We start from the raw sequence: 23,696 nt of genomic DNA on the forward strand, positions 1-23,696 counted from the left end.
GGCCATGGATACAATGAGTAACTGTCATTAAAAATAACATCTTGAAACATTCCTTAACAAACCTATATATTGAATAGTTACAATAAATTTAATATTATCTTGTGGCTGTGTGGAACTGATTAATATCTGTTGAGTCTTTCGGGGAACAAGTGGAATAAATATAATATATATTAGGGAAAGTTCATTGGCAATTAGAAGGAAAAGAAAAAGCATGACAAAAAATAACTTGGGATTAAACATTGTCATAGGTAATGAAATCCAGGCTACGATGGTGATGAGGAGGAGGACGGCAATGACATTGATGATCATGGCTGAGGCTTCATCAACACCTACTATGTGCCAGGCACTGTTCTAAGTGCTTTGCAGACCATATGCCATCAATTCTAAATGGGTACTATTCCCTCGGAGTGACTACTCTGTGTCCAGCACCAGCACTTTGTCCTGACATCAAATCTAGGATGTCAATTTGCACTTTTCTCATTCTCATTCCACAGATGAGGAAATTGAGCCTTAGCACGGTAGCTATTTCCTTGTACCTGAGGAGCTGGGATTTGAACAGCCATCCATCCGCCTCCTGAGCCTACGCCCTGAGACCACACTCTATGCTATAAAATATATACTTGTATGTACATAAAATTTCATAGGAAAATTTTAACCTCTTTTCTTTTAAAAAAGATGAATTAGAGATTTATTTCTTGTGAACAAATTGCCCGCGGTAATTGCTCTGCTGAGAGGTGAAGTCTGGATAATATCTATATCCTTTAGCAAGGGGGAGGGGAGGCAAGGCCACGGTGAGTCATTCCCTGTGCTGGGCCAGCTCCTCATTCTTTGGTGCTGAGAGGAAAAAGATCTGACCCAGAATCACCAAACTGTGACTCTCCACTCAACCGATTTCCAACAAAACAATCATCTGGGCCATGTTCCACATCACCTGATTTATCTCCAACATCAGATCATGCTCTTTCTTTCCACTTCTCTCCCCAAACCCACTCTTACTCCTCTGCCCTTTGAATTCTTTGTTCCTTCCTCCCTCAGCCTGTCCAGGGGTTTTTCTGGCATCTCAAGTTCATTGCCAGAGAAGGTCACATTGAGCCCTCAAAGACGTAACACAGAGCGTGAGTCATGTTCTTGCAAGCAGGGCTTTCATTGTTTCCTGATGGCCTGGGTGGCACCATCTCCCTTCACAGCTTTCATTTCAGGATGTTTAGAGAGCGATCTCAGAGCTATGTCCACTTAGGTGGACGAAACAGGAGTCTGGAGGAGCAGCTGCAGTATCTGGGGTAAGTTACCTTTTGCCAAAATGAAAGAACAAAAGTTTGGTATCTGTTCTACTTAGTATTTCAAATACCATTTTGTTCTTTAAAGTTGTATACTTCTGCTCTAGCTGGTTTGGCTCAGTGGATAGAGCATCGGCCTGCAGACCCAAGGATCCCCAGTTTGATTCCGGTCAAGAGTACATACCGTGGTTGCAGGCTCCTCCCTGGCCTGGGCCCTGGTCACGCAGGAGGCAATCCATCAATGTGTTTCTCTCACATAGATATTTCTCGCTGTCTTTCCCTTTCTCTAAAAATCAATGAAAAATATCCCTGGGTGAGGATTAAAAAAAAAGTTGTATACTTCCTACTGTCTGGGGCCCATGGCAGGCTGCCTCAGGATATCCCACAATTACTTCAAGCTAAAATCTCCTGAGAAGGAGCAGGAATGAAAGGAGCTCTCTGACTCTCCTCTGTCCCCCGAAAGCAGGCAATAAATCTCATGTGATAGGTGCCCTCCCCACTCGTGAGGGCTGAGAGACGGCAACCTTATCACAGAGTTAGAAAATCCAGAGTCGAAAAAGCCTGTATAAATAAACCTTGTAACGTCATTACTAATTTACTACCTGAGCCCAAACCTTGCTTAGATTCCCTTCTAATGAGCACTAACTTTCTTTGTCCTGTCGATTGCTCAACAAAGTATTGTTTCTTTGGCTGAAAAGTATAAAAAAGGTGCCTAGTTCAATCATTTCTTTGAGCCTCATTTTATGATCTGGTATCATATTTTGATTCTCCCGTGTGCATGTATTAAATTGGTTTTTTCTCTGGTTAATCTAGTCTTGTGTCAGTTTGAGTATTTTATTATTAGCCCAACCAACCATAAGAACTAAAGAAGGGAGTGAGGAATTGTCTTCCTCCAAACACCATTGATAGGCACCATGGGAGAACAAGCCAATAAAAGTACATGAAAAGCCTGGTCAGCAGTTGAATATTGACCCTGGAACCAAGAGGTTGCAGGTTTTATTCCTGGTCAGGGCACATGCCCTAGTTGTGGGCTCAATCCCCAGTAGGGGGTGTGCAGGAGGCAGCTGTTTGATGATGTTCCTCTCTGTCATCGATGTTACTTTCTCTCAATTCCTCTCCCTTCTCTCTTAAAAAAAAAATAAATAAATAAATCCTATATAATAAAAGGCTAAAATGCAAATCGACCAAACAGTAGAATGACCGGTCGCTATGATGCGCACTGACCACCAGGGGGCAGATGCTTAATGCAGGAGCTGCCCCCTGGTGGTCAGTGTGCTCCCACAGTGGGGAGTGCTGCTCAGCCAGAAGCCGGGCTCACAACTGGCGAAGTGGTGGTGGCAGGAGCCTCTCCTGCCTCCATGGTGGTCAGACATTCCCCGAGGGTTCCCAGACTGTGAGAGGGCGCAGGCTGGGCTGAGGGACGCCCCCCCAGTGCACAATTTTTGTGCACCAGGCCTCTAGTAAAAACATTTTTTTCAAAAGTACATGAAGAATAAAATCCAACTAATTTATGATATCTAAAAACACCTCAGAAAACATTTGTTAGTTAGTTTAAAATATGGATTCTACAGTATGCTGTTACAAGATTTAATAATAAAAAATAATAACCATAAAGCCCAGAATGTTCTGAGCTGTGATTATGGAGCTGTGCTTTGCAACCCTTCTATATTATCCATCACAGAGCAAACGGAGATTTGCCCTCATCCTATCTTCCGTCTAGCCAGACATTCCAAATCTGCCTTCACTTCCATTCTAAGCAGACAGTCTATATAAGGTTTGCCCCTCTTTCTCTGAAGCAGTATTACTTGAATCTGTTAAAAAAAATTATCTAATATAAAAGGGTGGGAGAGCACAAATATTTACAACAAACTTATTCCATGCCAGGCAATTTCACATTTTACAAATGTTATCTCACTTAATCTTCAATAGAAGCCTATTAAGACCTCCCTCATCTTCCTTTTGATAAGGGGAGGAAATGTAGGCCAACATCTTTAAGTAATTCACCGCAAGTCATACAACCAGTTCATGGTGAGCCAGGATTTGAACCAAGTCTATCCAGCTCCAAAGCCTGTGCTCTTTCTCCTCTATTGGTGGCTCTCAAGCCTGGCTTTAGACCACTATCACCTGGGGAGCTTCTAGGAACATACTGACACCTGAGCCCCAATCTAACCCACTTACAGGATCTCTGAGATTTTTAAAGCTCCCAGGTTATTCTAATGTGTAGTAAAGGTTGAAAAATCTGTGCTCTCTGCTAAGCTGAACGTTAAATGTCAAGGTTGGAGAATGAACAAACTGTTACAGAGCCAAAAGTCTGTATGTCTGTGACAACTTGTGTAGTATTAGTTATTTTAACATTTATTCCAAAAGAGCTTTATTTCCCATTTGATTTGCTGCTGCGTGAAATGCAATCAGCATTGTTTTCTCCACCTTGAACTCAGGGTAGGAACTGAAGCGATTTCCTCCAGGTGGCCTCGGGAGTAGACGGACAGCTTGGTGGGGGAGTTAGAGAATTCCCAGCCTTTTGTGCAATCCCGGGAGCCCCGCGGCTTCTCCTGACCACTGCCCAGTGTGGCCCAGCACCAGGCGCAAGTGCGCCTTAAAGGCGGGACCAGGCAGGAGTGGCTTCCCAGTGACAAGTAGAACCTTATTTCAATGCCCCTGTTTCTGACAGACTTACTCAAAACTCAGGAAATGATGCCCCGGCTTGTAACAAAAATGTCATAATAAGGACGAGAGAGATGCCCTGACGGTTTGGCTCAGTGGATAGAGCATCAGCCTTCGGACTGAAGGGTCCCAGGTTCGATTCCGGTCAAGAGCATGTACCTTGGTTGCGGGCACATCCCCAGTTGGGGGTGTGCAGGAGGCAGCTGATCGATGTTTCTCTCTCATCGATATTTCTAACTCTCTATCCCTCTCCCTTCCTCTCTGTAAAAAATCAATAAGATATATTTTAAAAAAAAGATCACTAGTAATTTAAAAAAAAAAAAAAAAAGGACAAGAGAGCTAACGAGTCCTACCAACCGTGGGTGCAGAGAGATGGAGGCTGGTTGCAGAAGACCCCATGATGCCACGTGTGAATCCTCTGAGGCAGGAAGGTACTGACGTTTCTCTTATGTCATCTTTCCTTCTCGGGATCTTCCGAAGGAGTGCGGCTATAGAAGCCAAAGATCCTTGAGGAGGGACCGCTCTGCAGCCTGCAGATATCAGGCAGGGAGAGCCTAGAGGAGGGACTGCGTACTATAGGGAAGGGGAGAGAGATGAGAAGACTCATTCTAAGGAGCAGAGAACACTAGGCCAGCATCCAGTTCCTAGCCTTTCCCCCCAGTTCCTGTGACTGCCCTTCACTCCGCAGGGACCAAGAAGAGACAAACAGCATTTGGAAGAGCTTGGTCTTCAACGTTTGTCTTCTAAACCAAAGCAGTGAGTCCGAGGAAGAGGTGAGCCAGGCGGCAGCAGGCTGGGGAGGAAATGCCTGGAGCAGGCAGGGTCTCCTAATCGCCCTCCAGTCATCTCAGTGGGATCATCTGCTCTGCCTCCTGTGCAGCCAGGTGTGCTGTCAGAAGAAGGTCCGGGCGGCTGTCTTCCCTTCTCTCAGGAGGGGTTGGGCCGGAGCCCAGGGCTAGAGAGGCCTAGCGACCAGGGTGGCAGCCGAGTGAGAGCCATCCGCCCTGTCCCCCGGGTCAAGAAAACGTGCCTCCCCTACCTGTTCCCACGTGGTAAGTTGTCCCCACTCCCAATAGCTCAACATAAAACAGCCCAACGACTCGAAGCATCTTAATTTCCCCGAGAGAAAATGAGTATTTGCAACTGGCAGCAATGTCATAGGCCATAAAAGCTAAATAAAACGGGCTATCAACAAACACTTTGAAATACATCTTTGTAATTGGAAAAAAAGAACACTTTTTGGTTTGTTTGTTTTTATAAGAGGAGTCAGTTAGACTCAACAACAAAACAGAAAACGGGGAGTCCATTTTGGGGTGGACCTACCTAGTCTTTCCCCCCAGTAGTTTCCGGTCCTGTACGACTTCCCCACCCCTCCGTCTGGCTTGGGTGTTTTAAAGGTGCAGTCCCGAGAGGGAGGGGTCCAGCGATCCCCCAGACACCTTCGTAGGATTGAAGTGAGACAGCAAGGGGACTAGAGGTTCTTTCCCGGGTGAGCCCCCATAGGACAGGGGGGCAGAATAGTCCACAGATGCTACTGAGCCCAGCCTGGCTCAGAGCTGTGGAATCAGCCCACAGGCCCCCTAGCTGCACCCAAGCACAGAGGGTCTTAGTAGCACAGCGTTGCTTTCCTGCACCCAGCATGCCTTAGGTGCCGCAGAATGTTACCAAGAGAATGTAGGAGAATCACTGGGTCAGAAGGGACCTTGCAGCCTCGAAGGGAAAATGGAGCAGCCCCCATGCCCCCTCATGTATACTCCTCACCCCAGCGTGTGGCACACCTGGTGTGCCGCTGCAACTCCTAGGAAAGGTGGGATCCCTGAGTAGACCGAGATTACATTTCTTTCACCTGGACCAATGAAGACGACATTGCCATCAAAACTAGAACTTGGCCCTAACCCAGAGGTTCTCAACCTGTGGGTCGCTACCCCTTTGGCGGTCGAATGACCTTTTCACAGGGGTCGCGCCTAAGACCATCCTGCATATCAGATATTCACATTACGATTCATAACAGTAGCAACATTACAGTTATGAAGTAGCAACGAAAATAATTTTACGGTTGGGTCACAACATGAGGAACTGTATTTAAAGGACCAGAAGGTTGAGAACCACTGCCCTAACCAGTTTGGCTCAGTGGATAGAGCGTCGGCCTGCGGACTCAAGGGTCTCAGGTTTGATTCTGGTCAAGGGCATGTACCTCATCCCCAGTAGGGAGTGTGCCGGAGGCAGCTGATCGATGTTTCTCTCTCATCGATGTTTCTAGCTCTCTATCCCTCTCCCTTCCTCTCTGTAAAAAAGTCAATAAAATATATTTAAAAACAAACAAACAAACAAAACCTAGAACTTGGAAAGAAAATTGTTACATTTCTTGAATGCCTGTTTGCAGGCTGATCTTTTACCAGCTGCGGTGTTAGGCACAGGCCTCACCAGTTTCCATGTGAACTCAGAATCTGCCGCTGTGTGTGATCATTATGATGCCCAGCTGTCCAGTGGCTTCTCTGCCTCTCTCTGCCTCTCCCTGCCGTGGGAAACATACCTTTAGTGGAATTCAGAGGCCCGTGGGTAAAGACAGAAAAATACAGTCTGCTCTTTACCTCCTCACATTTTTTTATACAAATGAGAACACAGTTTCACATCCTATAATTTGTGTCTATATTATGGTGAAAACATCTGTGTTAGGAATTATTACACTCCCAGGAATCGATCTTCATAATCTTTCCATAAGCCTGGAGAATGCTTTGCTTCTTTTTCTCGCTCCAAATTCTTTAAAATCACAGCACGACCAATCGCAGCATCCTGGGCTTACAGCTTCCTTGTCCTAACGCTAGTAGTTGTGTGGAAGCTTTAAAATGGTCCTTCTTTCCTGAGTTACCGCCTGGAATATCTGATCTCTCCTCATCCAATGATTTCTCTGGGTCTAAATAGCTCTGCTTCCTTTGGTGCTAGGTCTTCTGGCCAAGAGGCAGATTCCCACAGCTCCGCATCAGTGGTTCAAGTTCCTAGAAACCTGTGCACAGAGTGCACAGGCCCTCAGCTGGCGGATTGTTGCCTGGAAAGTTGAGATTGCAGGCCAGGTGATAGCAGAGTCCTGGGTTCAAAAACTGGCTAATTATATGACCTTACCCAGGCTATGCAACAACTCTTTTTTAAAAATTTATTTTATTTTTTTCAATTATATATGACTTTGTATTTGTTTCAGGTGTGCAGCCTAATGGTTAGACAATCATATACTTTGCAGTGTTCTCCCTGATGTTCCCAGTGCCCAAATGGCACCATTATGCAACAACTCTTAACTTTCCTCACCTATAATAATTTCCCACAATGTCTCTGACAATGAGATAATGTATATACAATGCTTGGGACTTAGTAGGCATTCAACAATAAAGAATTCCTTGCTTCTTTTTCTAAGCTAATATGGCTGGGTTTGTGTATTTACTAGTAAGTGTTGGTATTTTACAAAGACTAACGTCAACTCTTTTAAGCCATTTTATTATAGTCAGTAATAAAGTACTTATATTCGTATTTATTCATCTGCTGATCCCCTATAATGTATTTGTCACGTTATATTATAGCTGTCTGATTATGCTATGGGATCATGCAGAGTTGGAACTCTGTCTAAAATTCTCCCCCTATCCCCAGAACTTAAAAAGCACACGCAGTAAATGTTTAATAAATGAACAAAGAAATTAATGGATCCCTAATTAAGCATTTAGGTCACGGACTTAGCTAATGCCTTATGTCCCATGAGTGCTTTTAATCGAATACACATTTTCTGAGCAGATAGAATGCTCAACATCGTGTGTTCCGTGCAGTTAAGAGCCTTCTTACAATAAAGTGCAGTATCATAATCATGTCATAGACAAGCACAAGAATGTCTATACCATGCAAATAACTATAACATGGATAGAGAGAGCGCGAGCTGGGGACTGAGGGGAGAGAGATGGTTAAGAGGATTAAGACATTTCCACTGAGGACTGAGGTACACGGGCTGACCTCAGGAGAGGCGTGAGATCCCAGCAGCAGTGGAGAGAGGATGCTCCAGCGGGGATTTGTGCCAAAGGCAGACAGTGCGATGGGCAGTCGGAGGGCTGCAAGTGGTCTGGTCTGAAGGACAAAATATGTGCAAGTTGGCCAGAGCTGTAAGCAGGGAGGTCTTGGAGGGCCAGCCAGACCGAGAAATTGATTCTCTTCGATTATTTTTCGTGATAGTTGACATAGGATGTTATATTAATTTTCCAGTGTCAAACATAGGGATGCGACATTTATCTACCTTACAAAATGATCACCACAATCAGTCTGTAAGCATCTATCACTGTACGTCGTTATTACAATGTTATTGACTCCATTTCCTACGCTGCACAGCACACGCCCATGACTTATTTTGTGATTGGAAGCTTGTGCTTAATTCTCTTCCCCCTTTTCCACCCAGAAATGGATTCTTAAATCAGGCAATGGGTGCTATTGAAGATTTAGAACAGGGTAGCTTCAGATTTAATGAATGTTTAGCAAGTGCCCTTATTTTACAGATTATGCAAAGGAGGCTCAGACGGATGAAATGGTTTGGTCCCTGATACTTCCAGCACAGGATGGGGACGCCTCTGGAAGGCTTACTCTGCAGCAGGGTAGGCTGGACTGGAGGGAGAGAGATGGAAGCTAAGGGGGTTTTCTTTTCTTTTCTTTTTTTAAAAAATATATTTTATTGATTTTTTACAGAGAAGAAGAGAGAGGGATAGAGAGTTAGAAACATTGATGAGAGAGATTGATCAGCTGCCCCCTGCATGCCCCCTACTGGGGATGTGCCCTCAACCAAGGTACATGCCCTTGACCGGAATCGAACCTGGGACCCCTCAGTCTGCAGGCCAATGCTCTATCCACTGAGCCAAACCGGTTCGGCGAAGGGGGTTTTCTTAAAGTCACCTCGTGGGCCACTGCCACAAACACAGCAACCCCACACAGAAGGTTATCTGTCCTTTACCCAGTGAGAAGATTCAAACACAGTTTCCGATCTGATGTAGACACTGACCCAAGGCAATGGGAGGAGCGAGGTTGTGAAGCAGATATTTAGAAGCCAGACTGATTGAAGTCTACATTTTGAAGGCAGCGAGTGCTCTGGTCAGATTTGCGTTTCAGAAAGGCAATTTTGTCAGCAGTGTGGAGTCTGGGTTAGAGGCAGGTTGGGAGGCAGGGAGGTAAGGAGACTTCTGCAGAAATCCAGGAGGTGTGGTGACCACGTGAAGGTGGTGGTTGTGAGACACTGAGCGCAAAAGGCAGGTGGGGATACAGTTGGAAAGTGTAGGAGGCAGGATTTGAAAACAGAGTTTCTGTTTTGAGCCGTTTGATGAAGAATGGGCCATGGACTGTGAGATGCAAGACCCATTGATGAGGACAAATGTATAGGGCTAGGGAGTGGTATTAGGAAGGGAGAGATGAAGGAAAAGGGTGGGAGAGAAAGGATGTTACAGCAATATGAGCAGAAGAGTCAGGAGGAGGAGCTGCTCAGGAGGAGTAGCTGAGGTGGGGAGAGGCAGCTCTGTTTGGGGAACTTTATTGTCTCCTGCCCCTCTCCTACCGGTTTAGATTTCAACGTTGTCATCAGGGTTAATCATGTGGTGCCATCAGAATGATTCTCTTTGCTGCTCCGATTGTTCCAGGGGGAGCAGGAAAAAGATGGCAATTACTGCTCCGTAATTTCCTCTCAGGAAAAGCTGTAGCTCCTTCTAAATGAATCATAACATTTCATTGACAGAGAAAAAAAAATTGAACAGAATGAAAACAATCTTCCTTTGAAGACAAGAATAAACAAAGTCACTGACTGTAATCACTTCCGTCTCAGCTGTTACCACCAAAGGAGAAAATGGCCAGAAGATCGTTGGTCCAGGAATAATAGGTGACCAACTGACCTTCCATGGTTTTAGCACTGAAAACCCCACATCCCACAATCCTTCAAGGGTCACCCTCCCCAGGAATAAGAGGGTCATAGAGGTGACGGTTAGCAGGGCTTACCCAGGAAGGGCGAACAGAAGCGTGGTCGGGGAGGTGGGGCAGGGCTGGGCAGCAGGAAAAGGGTGAGTATGCAGTCCTTCCCCTGTGTACCCAAGGACTGCTTGGGGCATTGGCAGAATGGAGAGGTCCCATGGTTTCCCTCACCTGTACATCTTAGCAGCAATTCTGAGGGATGCAAGTCCAATCCTTCGAATCCTGTAGAAGTCTCTCTTCTTTCTGATCTTCATTAAAGAAGATCACAGAGGGTCAGCGTCACCCCTCTGGGTGGGGGGAGGGGAAAGGGAGCCTGAGCCAGACACAACCCCCCCCCCCCAAGAGCTCCCTAGCTCTCTCTAGTTACTGCCGCCACCCTCTTAGACTTGGCCTCAGTGTTGTGCCAGGCTCCGTGACAACCCCCCACCCCACCCCACCCCACGTGGCCGAGTCTCCCAGCCATGCCAGCCCTTCTTGCCAGGAGAGGTACCATGTTATATGGTGGGGAAAGCACTGGATTTTCAGACCAACTTCTCTCACTTGCATCTGCTCCATCACTTCCTGGTTGAGTGGACCATAAATACGTTTATAGCTGAACTTGGCGCTAACAGTGTTCTCTTTACCTACCTCACAAGGCTTTTTGGAGGAGTCATAGGGATCACTTATGTGAAAGGTCTTGGCTTAAAAGTGAAAAAAAAAAAAAATCTAAGCATCTCTACATACACATGTACGGTCTCAGTAAAGATTCTTTGTAACGGCCCACATGTTTGAAATTGATGACTTTATTGACACGAACGTTGCCATAGAAAGTGTTATGCTAATAGGGTAGTAAGAATCAGTTCCCATATCACATCCACATGAAAAAACTGCCAAATTTCCAGTAACATTCCAGAAATGGTCTTGGTGACACCCGGATTGCTCTGCAGAGGGGCGGATCATATATGCCGTTTATCCCCTTCTGCCCCAGGAGTCAGAAACTGTCTCTACATCCAACGGAGACACGCTCTCAAGGTGATCAATCCCATGCAACATGGAGCAGCTAAGTATGAAAAACAAGGCTGTGCAGAGAAACGAGGCTTAGCCTGTGGCTGAGAGCAGTGCCGGGTGAAGGAACACCCTCCACACACACACACAAGGCAGGTGCCCTGGGACAGTGAGCCCTTGAACTTGCAGGAGCGACGCCCACCTGTGGCAGTTGGGGCTCCTGCTCAGTAATGCCAGTGGGGACATAGGAGTCACAGGTTTTGCTTTTATTATTATTATTATTATTATTATTAAACATTTCAAAACAGGAAGTTGCTGAAAAGCCCTTTCTCAGAGAATCAGAAAGTGACAGACATTTGAGGAAACTGTCGTTTGGGGTACGGTGGAAGTCTTGTGTGATCGGGACACGCACGCAGAGTTTAAGACGGAAACCTGTCCTGAATATACACGTAAGATCACACCTCAGGGCCATTCACAACACACGAGACCTCAGTGTCTCCGTCAGTCTCTGCTTATTAAGTCCACGGTCAGGTTCAGGATATAGGATGGTGACTGGCCAGCCGCCCATCTCTCAGCATCTGCCAGGTGCCTGGCTCCAGGTTGGCATTTAATGTTTAATGAATAAATACACAATCTACTGAAGGAGAGGAGGGAGGGAGGGAGGAAGTGACGCTGCCCGTGTGTGTTTGAGGAATAACAGAGTTGGCAGGTGAGGAGACAGTATCTGGACTGGGGCCTGCGGATGCCAGTTGTCTGGACTGTGCAGTATAAGCACACAGCAGCCGGCTGCCTGTTCCTGCCACACATGGAGCTCACTGGTATCATCTGGTACAACGTCAGGCCTCTCTTTCCCAAGCCCTTGCCACATGACTTTGGAGGAAAATACTCCACCTAACCATTTAAAGAAATGCTGGAAATGTGTGTTCCTAGAAAAACTTTTTTTTCCCTGCATCAGCTGCCTGATTTCTAACACAGTGCATGTCCATCTAATGTCAATGTGATTGCGCGTCCACCAGGTACTGACTTTCTAAAGTGATTCCTCTGCTGATGCCAAAATGGCACAGTCCTGGGGCTGCGTACAGAGAGAGGGGGAGGGAAGCCCTGTGTGCAGCCGACATGGTCTGGATAATCCCCCCAACCGTGAGCAGAAACAATTGCAAATGACCCGATTGAGCGAGAGAATGCTCGAGAACACAAGCCAAGGGGCCTGGAAAGCTATGAAAAATGCCATGTCTGGCTGAGCCCGCGGGGGTGTCCTTGGTTGGATGCACTGACCACAGTGGCTGTGACGTTATGGTTCAAAGGCCGATGTGGACACCAGCATGGGGGCGGGGGCACTGCAGGCGGATGGGGAATGGGTGTGACTGCCTCCCAGAGGCCTCCCAAAGACACGCCGGGGTGTTGCTGGGCTTTGAGCTCAGGAAACAAGAATAACAGGGAGTTTTCCTGGTTCTTGGTTTCTCATGCATCTTGGCTTAAAGTTAGGTGAGAGCCAACTTTTAATCGCACGCGGTAAGCTTGGTGGTGGCGGCATTCAAAAAGAGAGAACGAACAGGCTTGACAGAAGCGACGCACGCTCCCGTGGCCAGGAGAGCGTGGAGCTGACACGTGACCCTCCCACCCCTTCTCCTTTCTCTGCTTCAGAAACCGGCCTGTGGCTTTAGCTCAGCCCTCCCAAGCCAGACCTAAGCGCAGGCATTGCAAGGCAGCACACTGAGCCGCTCATTTGCAGCTTATTGGCCTATGTGAGCACTGTGCCAATACATGTACGTGAAAACCATGGGCCCAGAATGTCCCGAGAGCTCAGGCAGCTGTCGGTTGCCGGGCCAGACAGTCTCTCAAGGCACTCAGCAGCGTTCACGATCAGCGGGGCACCCTCCTCTTCCAGGTTCCTTGTGGGATCGGGTATGCGATGGGCACCAAAGAAGTCCATCTGCCCGCGTGGGCACAGTTCTCTGTGATTCCTCGACTTCCTCCACCTGTCGGATGCTGCCCTCTGTGACGTTCATGGTGACTTCTTTTGCAGGCATTCGCTTAGCATCTCATTTAGCCTGTTAAAAAGTGTAGCACAGTGGATTGAGTGACTGGGAGATCACCAAAGTCCTCACATTGCATTCGTCTCCCGAGAGGGGTACACACACAGACACACGCACACACACACGCGCGCACACACACGCACGCACACACACGCACACACAGCGGCAGGAAGCATGGCCCCTGAGAACACATGCACATGTGTTCCTTCTCACAGGCTTCTGTGGGGAACCTCTCACACCACAGAGCCTGGCACGGGGCGTGCTCAGTAAAACATTGCGGACTGAATGAATGAATAAGCTAAGGTCCATCACAGGGTGACGTGAAAGGTTTCACAGATGGTTTCAGTAGAGTAGTTAAGGGTTTGAGCTTTGGAGTCAGACAGACTTTGGCTAAAATCCTGACTATAGGATTTCACAATGGACAAGTTTCTCCTAACATCTTTAACCTGTAGTTTCCTCACCTGTAAAACGGGGAATAATAATAGTACCTTTCACAGAAGGCTATTGTAAGGGTTAAATAAGAGGATGCATGTACGGTGCTTAGGCCATGCCTGTAGCTGAATAAAAATGAAAAAAAAAAGACTTAGTAAGTATAATAAGTAAAAAATAGGACAGCATATCCCCTTCTAAGTGAAGATACCCCAAGGATAAAATTCCAGACTTCATATTAAATACTAAGGCGTTGACTAAATTGTAAGTTCTTCAACCATATGCACCACCGAACCCTCCTTCCAGAGGAAACAACTTTAACTAGTGAGGGGCAGCTGTGCCCATCCCACTCACAGTGCCCATCCCGCTCACTGGCCATGCGCTTGGAGTGAGTGTGAGATGCGCCCTATGAGTGTCTTCATCGAGGATGGACAGAGACGTGCCACCAATCCCAACCCAGGAAGGACCTGCTGTCCAGCTGCAGGGAATACAGCCAGCAAGGAGCCTCCGGTTGCCCCTCCAGAGTGGCCTCAGCTGCAGAGCCACCTCACCCAGGGCCTTGCCCTTCCCAAGGTGGACCGGGAGGCGGGTGAAGGCAGGCGTACAGAAGCCTGGCTATTTGGCCCAGAGCAGGCCAGCTCCGACAGGCCGTTTATCCCCAGAGCTGCGCATGGGGTGGGGTCGGTGGGGTTGGGGTCGGCCGAGGCTGACCTCAGGTCTGCGTTGTGGCTCAGCTTCCCCCTCTGCCCGCTCCTGCTTCCAGCCCTCCCTCCCACTGTGCTGACAGGGAGCTTCCCGGGGAACATCCTGTCTAATATCATCTCAGAGTCTGCTTCCTGGGAACCTCGGTCAGGCTCTGCTCTGCGCGAGCATCTCCCCATGCGGGTGTGAGTTATTGACGACAAACGCATATTGATTATGCGATTCGGCCCCTGCACGCAAGGCAACTCCTTCATCTGCAGTGCTTCCAAAGAAATGGTGGGCTGTGCACCCCTGGAGAGAAAGAAATCGCTCTGTTGTCTTTATTAACAGGTGACGTGCAGGCTTCTATCCTGTCACACAGACCCTGCGCGGTAGCTGCTGGTGATGGCCCTCTCAGAGTCCCCTGATGCGGCCGGTCCATCCACCCGCACCCCCCCCCCAATCCATCCGCCGCCCCCCCCCGCCCCCCCCCTCCCCCGCTGCTGTGAGTTTCGGCTGCTAACTGCTCACAGCAGCGCCCTTCTTTTGAGAACTGCCTGCATCTGATTGGAGCCACTTCGAGAGAGATGCCCAAGAGGTTTCACCCTAATTCCTGGAGACAGCCCCAAGCCTGATTGTAGGGGACACAAAAGGCCGCCCCCGTTGCCTCAAGGGGGTCTACATCTCTGATGCCACTCATGCTCCGGAGGTCCCGTGCGATCAGGCGGAGGCTGCACTGTAGCCGTTCAGCTGGGCTGATGTGTTTGCTGAACCTGGTCCTCGGCCCCACCCTGCTTCCCCACTCCGTCTGGTTTCACCTGAGACTTTCCATCACTTGCAAGAGAATCCTGATCGCAGGCCCTGCTTCTAAGGAACCTGACCTAAGGTCATACTCTATAGGTGATTAAAAAACAATTTTTTTATTGATTTGATTTCAGAGAGGAAGGGAGAGGGAGAGAGAGATAAAAACATCAATGATGAGAGAGAATCATTGATCAGCTGCCTCCTGGACACCTACCACTGGGGATTGAGCCTGCAACCTGGGCATGTGCCCTGACTGGAAATTGAATCGTGACCTCCTGGTTCATAGATCGACGCTCAACCACTGAGCTACACCGGCCAGGCTAGGTGATTTGAGGGATATTTAAGGATAATTTTGACTACATGCAATTTTAGCCTGATCCATTGACTGCATGAGAAAGGATTTCACTGTTTTTCCTCTTCACGCTCCCAGGGCCCAGCTCAGTCTGAGACATAGTAAGCTCTCTGTTTAACTCTGGCTGAGTACATGGATGAAGGGACGCACAAGCACCGCATCTGTCCGTGTCCCCTTGCTTTACACCCGTGGTCAGTGCTATCTAAGGATTCAGTCTACACTCAGCTCTTTCACGCCTGACCTGGCACCAGGGCCAGCAGTACCGCCTATGGATTTATTTTTCCCTAAAAGCAGAAAAGTCATAAAGTTCCACAACCAAACTTGTTTCCTAAAGAAAAGTGTGGCAATTATGAGGGTAATTCCATCCGAGTTCAGGTGTTCTCGCATAGAAGCGTTGAGGACTGGGGGGGGCATAGAGACACAGAGGCCTTATTGAAATGGGCCAAGCTGACGGCAGCCTTCCCCTAAACTGGTGGGCGGTACGAGAGCTTTCCAGAATGGAAATGTAAATTTTCTGAACGGCCTAACTGCTTTCCTTCGAGTTGTTGGCAAGATTTCACAAACGGTTACTAAAGATTATACACGGAAAATGTTCTGCTCTATATTTCAGTCTGTTTTTCTAAGCTTAAATATCCAAGCAAATATTCAGTAGTTGGTTGATTCTTAATTTCCCAACCTGTTTAAGAGTCAGAGGCTATGAAATAGTCACTCCCAGAACAGCCAGAGAATGTGTGTGGTGTGAACCTCAGGTACAACGGGGCGATTTCTTAAGTTTGTACATCAAAAGTCTATTCACAGGACAAGTTTTGGGGCAGACAGACCTAGATTTAGCACAAGGCTTTGCCACCCATCCCTTTGCCGTCACAAGCCCTGTTTGCTCTAATCTTTGAAACTCAGTCAGTCCCCTTCCCTGAAATTGGGGAAATAATGCTCACTTCTTAGTTTTTTCTGAGAGAATTATGCATGTCACTTAGCACTAGTAGGGTGACCAACTTCTCCCGGTTTACCCAAGACTGACCTGTTTTAAACAGAAAGTCCCAGGCCCTGGTCAGGTGGCTAAGTTGGTTGGAGCATGGCTCCATACACTAAAAGGTTTCAGGTGGTTTCCTGGTCACGGCACATACCTAGGTTGTGGATTTGATCCTGAGTTAGAGCGTGTATTGGGAGGCAACCAATTGATGTTTCTCTCACACTGGTGTTTCCCTCCCTCCTTCCTTCCCTCCTTCCTTCCCTCTCTCCCTTTCTCTCTCTCTGGAAATCAGTAAGAACATATCCTTGGGTGAGAATTAAAAATACTGAAAGTCCCACATTCTGGGAGCCTGCCCAGGACAGTGAATCACCCAATGACAGCCATCAACATTAATTACACTCGCAAAAGGATGTCAGTCAAACAGACCAAATTTATGTAGAAAACTCTAATTCTTCTGAAACTATGACTATTGCTGCTACTACTTTTTCCTCTTTGTGTGTGTGTGTGTGTGTGTGTGTTAATCTTCACCCAAGGGTATTTTCCCATTGATTTTCAGAAAGAGTGGGAAGGAAGGGGTGAGACAGAGAGAGAAACATCGATGTGAGAGAGACACAACTACTACTACTTTTAAATAACATCAATAATCGCAACTCTCTATAAGACATGCACTTGGGCCGAAACCGGTTTGGCTCAGTGGATAGAGCATCGGCCTGCGGACTGAAAGGTCCCGGGTTCGATTCCGGTCAAGGGCATGTACCTGGGTTGCAGGCACGCCCCCAGTAGGGGATGTGCAGGAGGCAGCTGATCGATGTTTCTCTCTCATCGATGTTTCTAACTCTCTATCTCTCTCCCTTCCTCTCTGTGGAAAATCAATAAAATATATTAAAAAAAAAAAAAAAAAAAAGACATGCACTTGGATCAAGGACCAACTGGAGTTACGTCTCCCAGTGATGGGCACAGAAGGTTCCATGCCACAAGCAAACCCATTTTCAAATGATGACAGTGTATTGCCTTTAGAAAATCAAACACCTGGAATGACAATGCTTTCTCTCGGGAGCATTTTATAAAGGAGAAGCTTCCACGTCTGAGGCCTCAGGGGGAAGGTGCCCACCCCTTTAACAGCAGCTCCCCTATTCAGGGGTCCGTCGTCACTGCAATGTAGTTACAACCTGGACACCTCAGGTTTCAAGCCCAAACAAGAGAGAGAAAGAAGACAAGAAGGGAACTACAACGCCAGGTTATTGTCTCTAGAAGTTCCGAGAAGTAAGGTGCTTTGCCCTCCTATGAGAAAAAAGCCATACAGACACACGAAATAATTATACCACTTTTGTTCCTCCGGGTCTATGGCATTTGGGATAGCACGTATGTTTTCCCCTCTGATGTGGTTTCCAACCAGCCAAACCTTCTTATGTAACATCCCACCCTCTTGACTTAATGACAGGAAAAGAAAAGGTGTCCTTATTGTAATTACTGGCTTAAAAAAAATCTGAAGGTTCCCAACTCAATGGTGACAGAAGCCTACTTGGCACCTTTAGCCTTTTCAGCCGTCTGCTAATTCAATCCTTCTTCCACTTCTAAAATTCTTATTTTGTGAGTTGCAGCACCACTGACTCTTGTTAATGGGCCACCTCCTGTTTCTCGCCCAGTTTCACAGCTTTTCCATTCTTCCCTGGCCTCATTTTGATTTCTGCAGGTTTGGTCCTCTGTGAATCATTGATTTCAGGCCTCTTAATCCTGCCTCTTTAATGAAGAGTAATTCATGGGCTGAGGTTTCTCAAGGGGAACCAGATTGACTGTGATATCTTCTCTGTAGCCTCAAACCCAGATGGACTTCTTTCCTTGGGGTTTGAAGTCAAGGCCCCAGCTCAATCGGGTGGAAGTGGGGGTGGCCTGGCTGCTCCGGGGAGTCCTGGACTCAAGACTGGCCTAAACCTGCTCAGCCTCTTCTCATTTTCCCCCAAAATGGAAGCAGACGTTCGCAGCTTAACACTGACTCTGCAAATATATCTATACCTAACATGGTATGACCCCTTTCAGTCCCTTGCAGACAACTAAGAAAAAAAAGGCTGAGATTATGATTTACCAGACACCGATTTTTCTGTATAACCGATTTTCTAATTATAAAAGCAATACGTATTTAAGCGAAAGGAAATTCAGGGTAGAGAAGGGCGCAGTGAAAAGCAACACTCGCTCACCCTGGCCAGTGTGGCTCAGTTGGTTGACTGTCATCCCATGCACCGAAAGGTCGCCAGTTCGATTCCTGGTCAGGACACATGTCTAGGTTGCAAGTTTAATCCCCATTTGGGGTTTGTACAGGAGGCAACCAATCGATGTTTCTCTTTCCCTCTCCCTCCCTCTCTCTCTAAAATCAGTAAAAACTTTTTTTTTTTTTTTTAAGTAACACTTGCTCCCGCGCTCTGGCCACCCTTGGCCTCCCCAGAGGTATTTGGTGTGTGATTTTATGGAATGTGGCTGGGTTTCCTAAGACATAGGAGCAGAGAATTATCTCATTCTCTCTCTCACACTCTGTACTTCCTGGTTTTTAACCGCGGCTTGATTATATATTTACTATTTGCTTGCTTGCTTATTTTCTATGTCTTCATGAGATTATAAACTTCAAGAAAGTAGGCACCCAGTCTGTTGTGTTCACCACAGTATCCCAGAGTCTAACTTAGTGCCTGTCGCAGAACAGACACCCAACAAGGAATCTGATGAAGAATGTATGTGTGAAGATAAATCTTCAGAGAGAGAGAAAGAGAGAGAGAGAGAGGAAAAAAAAACCCCTAGGAACAGAACCTGTTTACATTGCCCTGACCAAACCTCAGCTTCCCCACAGGGTTTCAGTTATGCTCCTGATTGTCCTTGCACTGCCCCATGGGATGACTGGGAATGGTACTGTGCCCTTCCCTGACGAGGCAGCTGAAGTCACCCAGGCCGTACAATTTGCCCAAAGCCAATGTCAATATAGGTGGTGAGTTGAACTAAAAATGGTGGCCCTGGGTCCCACATCCAGCCTCCCACAGCTGCCAGAGCTCACCCTAAATCCTCCGCCATCTGGTTCCAGGCAGTGGGAAGGAGGAGCGTGGGGTCTGGCGGCAGACAGACCTGGGTTTGTATACTCCAACACGGCCACGTCCCGACTCCCTGTGCCATGCTGGCCGAATACCACCTTCTGAGCCTGTTTTCCCAGGTGGGGAGGGACCTGCTCACCTCTTGGAGTTCTGAGGGTGAAAGGTAACACCAAACAGAGTGTTTGGCTCAGAGTAGACCCTCTGAAAAGGTCAGTTTTCTCCTCTCCTCCTTCCCGAAAGATTAACGACTTGTCAGCTGTAACTCAAGAGAATTCTCTTCTTTTCAGTCAAATCCCGTTAAAGAGAGACAGACGATAACAGACCTCTAGCTGTTCCTGAATTCCATGATTTACTTGCTGCTGCTGCTGCTGCTGCTGCTGCTGCTTCACAAATTGTATGGCATTCATGCGAGGTTGGTCCGAAACATTTAATCTCAGCCAGTCCACCGGGGGCCAGGTTGCTAGCCTCCAGAGGCAGGGATCAGAGCGTGCCTCAGGCAAAACTCTCAGGAACTCCCCAGGCTGGAGCAATCCTGCGCAGTGTGCAGTCCCATGCAAGGCGCTCACCTAGGCTAACAGCCTGGGGTTTTTCTCTATCAGGTATCAAGTGTCCAAAGCAGGTGTTGCTTTGCAACTTGAACCTCAGATCAAACAGCAGGAAGGCAGTAGAACCTGCTTTGGGAAAGCAACTGGGCTCCCACAGAATCGTCATCCATCATGTGATGGTGGTGCTGGAGGGGGGATGGGTGGGAGGGGAGCCGTAGAAAACCTTTCTAACTTTAGTCAAGTATTAGGTCTCAGTCAATCAACATGTAGTTAGTGAGCACATACGAGGCAGGAGCATAACTCGGAAGTAAGCTCAGGGGGCAAGGGAAGAATACAAAGAAGGAAGTTTCTGTCCCAAGAGGTTTCTAATAGAGCTAGAGGCCTGATGCACGAAAATTCGTGCAAGAGTAGCCTTCCTTCCCCGGCTGCCGGCACCGGCTTTCCTCTGGCACTCGGGATGCAGGCTTCCCACAGGCACCTGGGACCCCGGCTGGCTTCCCCGGACCCCGGCTTTAGGAAGAACGTCCGGAATGACATCCAGAAGATTCCAGTCTAATTAGCATATTACCCTTTTATTGTTATAGATTGGTCTTGCAAGTCTTCATCTACATAAGGAAGTAGCCAATATAAAGATACTCCGTGGAAATCCCTACACATACACATACACCCCACATCCCTAGACTGCCAGGATGGAACTAGTGAGTACCCCCAAGTACCCTTCTAAAGGTCTCCCTCTCTTTGGTTTTCCCCAATAGTTTATTCTAGTCTCCCCCTCCATTTAATGTCTTGTTTTTGTTTTCCTAGGAGACACTCATATTTACTTTCCAAACTCTTCTCAGATATCTCCTATTACTGCCATCCAGGAGAAACGGGGCTGGCCCTGGCCTCCTTTCTGGGTCAGGCCTCTCTCTCTGGCCACAGCCATCTTTCCTGGATGGGCCAAGCCTTGCCTGCGGTCAGACACTGCAGGCAGGGAGGCGGGGTGGGTGGAGGCAGAGGAGGATGCTTAGGTGAGAACAGTCTGGGCACTGGCTAATCCCATTAGTGTGAGCTGGTCACGTTGCCAAGAATAATCAGGCACCTCGGATAGATGCGGTTCCTGATGACATGAAGCTCACCGGGAGGCCAGCACATGCTCGGGGCTTCGTGTACTAGGAGCTACAGCCACATAGATTTCTACCTCAGCTGACTACTCGAGGAGGTAGTTCTGGGAGAGAAAAACAAGCCCTAAGCCTGAGGAAAGGGCACGTTCAAGATGCGGAGTGGATATTCGGAGGCCGCCAGCGTTCCCGAACAATTCATTAGCAAGAGAGGGCAAGCAGCTACAGCGCTTCCTCTCGTGCTGTTTGCTGAGCTCAGGAGAGCAGCTGGGGGAAGGAGACCCAGTCAATGGTGTATCGATGCCGTGGAGTGGGAGTCCCAAGTGACCGGAGGAAATCAAGGTGCCACAGAGAAAGAGCGAGAGCTCCCACTGAGACAGCCAGTTCCAATTTGTGAAAGGTCGTTTTTGTCACATTCTTTTTGCCAGTTAGCACCCATGAACAGCAGGCATAAGACAGGGGCCAGAGAAAACGGACAGAGGGGAGGCGTGGCTTGTTTGATGGCTTGCTTGATGGAACCCAAAGTGGGAAAGGACTCCGAACATGAGATGCCCTTGTTCACAGGCATTGGCAGCCCCTCATCACCCTTCAGAGAGCGACTGGACCTGCGGGCGATTTTATCTGTGTTAAGCAGAGAGATTGTTACTACCTACCAGTGGCCTTTTATCTCCGTCCCAGCACCACTTATTTTATAACCCTCACCCCCCATTAACACGGCAGCTACTTCCGAGCAAGGGACATGAGTGCCTTTTCCACTCCGAGGTGGTTGTCACTGGAACCTGGATGGTGCCTGGTACCCAGACGGTGCTCAGTAAATGAACATTCGATGAATGAGTCCAAAGAGTGCTTCCGGGAACTGGTGGGGAAATTTCCAGGCCTAGCAAGGATCACCTGTAACGCACAAGTGTGCTGGGAATCTGAACAGAGCGCTGCAGTAGGCACCGCCGTGCATGAGGACACATGCTCCATGAAGGGTTCCTCTGGAGGAGGGAAGCTTTAAAAAAGTGGCGAATGCCCTAACTGGTTTGGCTCAGTGGATAGAGCGTCGGCCTGCGGACTGAAGGGTCCCAGGTTCGATTCCGGTCAAGGGCATGTACCTTGGCTGCGGGCACATCCCCAGTAAGGGGTGTGCAGGAGGCAGCTGATCAATGTTTCTCACTCATCGATGTTTCTAACTCTCTATTCCTCTCCCTTCCTCTCTGTAAAAAATCAATAAAATATTTAAAAAAAAAAAAAAGTGGCGAAGGACCATCAGCCAGGTGGCCCGGTGATGTCCAGGGAAAGCTGTGAAATGCTAACAGGTCATCCTGGGGGAGCAGAGGAAGACAGGAAGAGGCGAGTGGACACTGCCTGAGCCAGACGCTGAACATGCAGGAAGCTTTGGTCCAGAGGATAAGACCCAGCCAGGAAGAAACAAGTATGTCCAAGGCCCTGGATGGAATAGGAAGAAAACCCATTTCCTTGGGCAGATTCCAGGTAGCTGAGAGCTGTGTTGGTGTGAGATGGCTCTGGTGAAAAGAAAGGGAAATCCGAAGTAAACCTGTCTTGTAAACTGACACCTTAGATCAGTGGTTCTCAACCTGTGGGTCGCGACCCCTTTGGCGGTCGAATGACCCTTTCACAGGGGTCGCCTAAGACCATCCTGCATATCATATATTTACATGACGATTCATAACAGTAGCAACATTACAGTTATGAAGTAGCAACGAAAACAATTTTATGGTTGGGTCACAACATGAGGAACTGTGTTTAAAGGGCCAGGAGGTTGAGAACCACTGCCTTAGATGGAAAACCTTCTCCACACCATGTCAGGGACCCAGGACATCTGGTGGCGGGTGAGCTCGCAGCATGGGAAGACCGCTGATGCATTCAGCAGCAATTATAACTAAAGTTATCTGCTCCCTGATCTTAGTTTGGAAATAGTTCAATGTAGCCATTGTTCATTGAATTGTGAACACAAAAGCAGCCTGGATGGCTTATCAGTATGAGCCATCCGCCCTCTGGTGCTTTGTGTGTGTGGTCCTCACTCCCAGGCAATAGTTTCCGCTGCTGCTGAAGTCCCAGGGTCTGGGTCCCAGGGTCTGGCTCCGTTTGGCCAGACTTTAATAACAACCCGTGATCCCAGGGTGCATGTGAGTGTGGACTGAGGAAGTGCTCTCCCTCGCTACCTCAGAGTCTCCATTTCCATTTGTGGACCGGAGACAACAAATCAACATTTCAGAGTCACTGTGAGGATTAAGTGAGATAATATCGCAATGTCGTAGCGGCCTAAGCGATGTCTAGGAGGACTAAGCACAACGAACTGGCTTTAAATCCTTATGCTCCATAACCAGAATGCATATGCTGCTGGTGAGCGTGTAAGCTGGTGTAACCACTTTGGAAAACTATTCGTTAGTGTCTATGAAAGTTGCATATATCCCCATTCTATGAGCCAGCAACTTCACTCCTCGTATATACCCCAAAGAAGTGTATGTCCACAGAAGGGCCTGCACAAGAATGTTACATGGAAACAACCTAGGTGTCCTTCAACATGTGATATGGTATGTACAAGGGAATACTCCTCAGCCATAAAAAAAAAAATGAAATGTTGCCATTTTCGATAACATGGGTGGATCCTGAGAATGTCAGACTAAGTGAAATAAGTCAGATGGAAAAAGACAAGAACAGTATGATTTCAGTCAGATGTGGGATGTAAAACAGAAAGCAGCAATGAACAAACAAACTCATAGATACAGACAACAGAACGATGATTACAGAGGGGAAAGGGGTATGGGGAGGATGAAGAGGGTAAAGGGAGGGGGTCAAATATA

At 47.8% G+C, this 23,696-nt stretch overlaps 1 protein-coding gene across 2 annotated transcripts in view; it reads right to left on the bottom strand.

The window, feature by feature from the left end:
- Nucleotides 1–10,678: 10,678 nt before the first annotated feature.
- The window catches only part of BAALC (BAALC binder of MAP3K1 and KLF4), a 55,267-nt gene continuing 42,249 nt past the window's right edge, over nt 10,679–23,696 (bottom strand). For both annotated transcript variants that reach the window (XM_070392226.1, XM_070392225.1), the window contains exon 3: nt 10,679–12,949. In XM_070392226.1, the coding sequence (XP_070248327.1) occupies nt 12,945–12,949 (5 nt within the window). In that variant the 3' untranslated portion in view covers nt 10,679–12,944. The remainder of the gene's footprint in view (nt 12,950–23,696) is intronic.

The sequence above is a fragment of the Myotis yumanensis genome, unplaced genomic scaffold, assembly GCF_028538775.1.
Source record: "Myotis yumanensis isolate MYYU_CA2020_CCGP unplaced genomic scaffold, mMyoYum1.0.hap1 SCAF_15, whole genome shotgun sequence".
NCBI classification, from domain to species: domain Eukaryota; kingdom Metazoa; phylum Chordata; class Mammalia; order Chiroptera; family Vespertilionidae; genus Myotis; species Myotis yumanensis.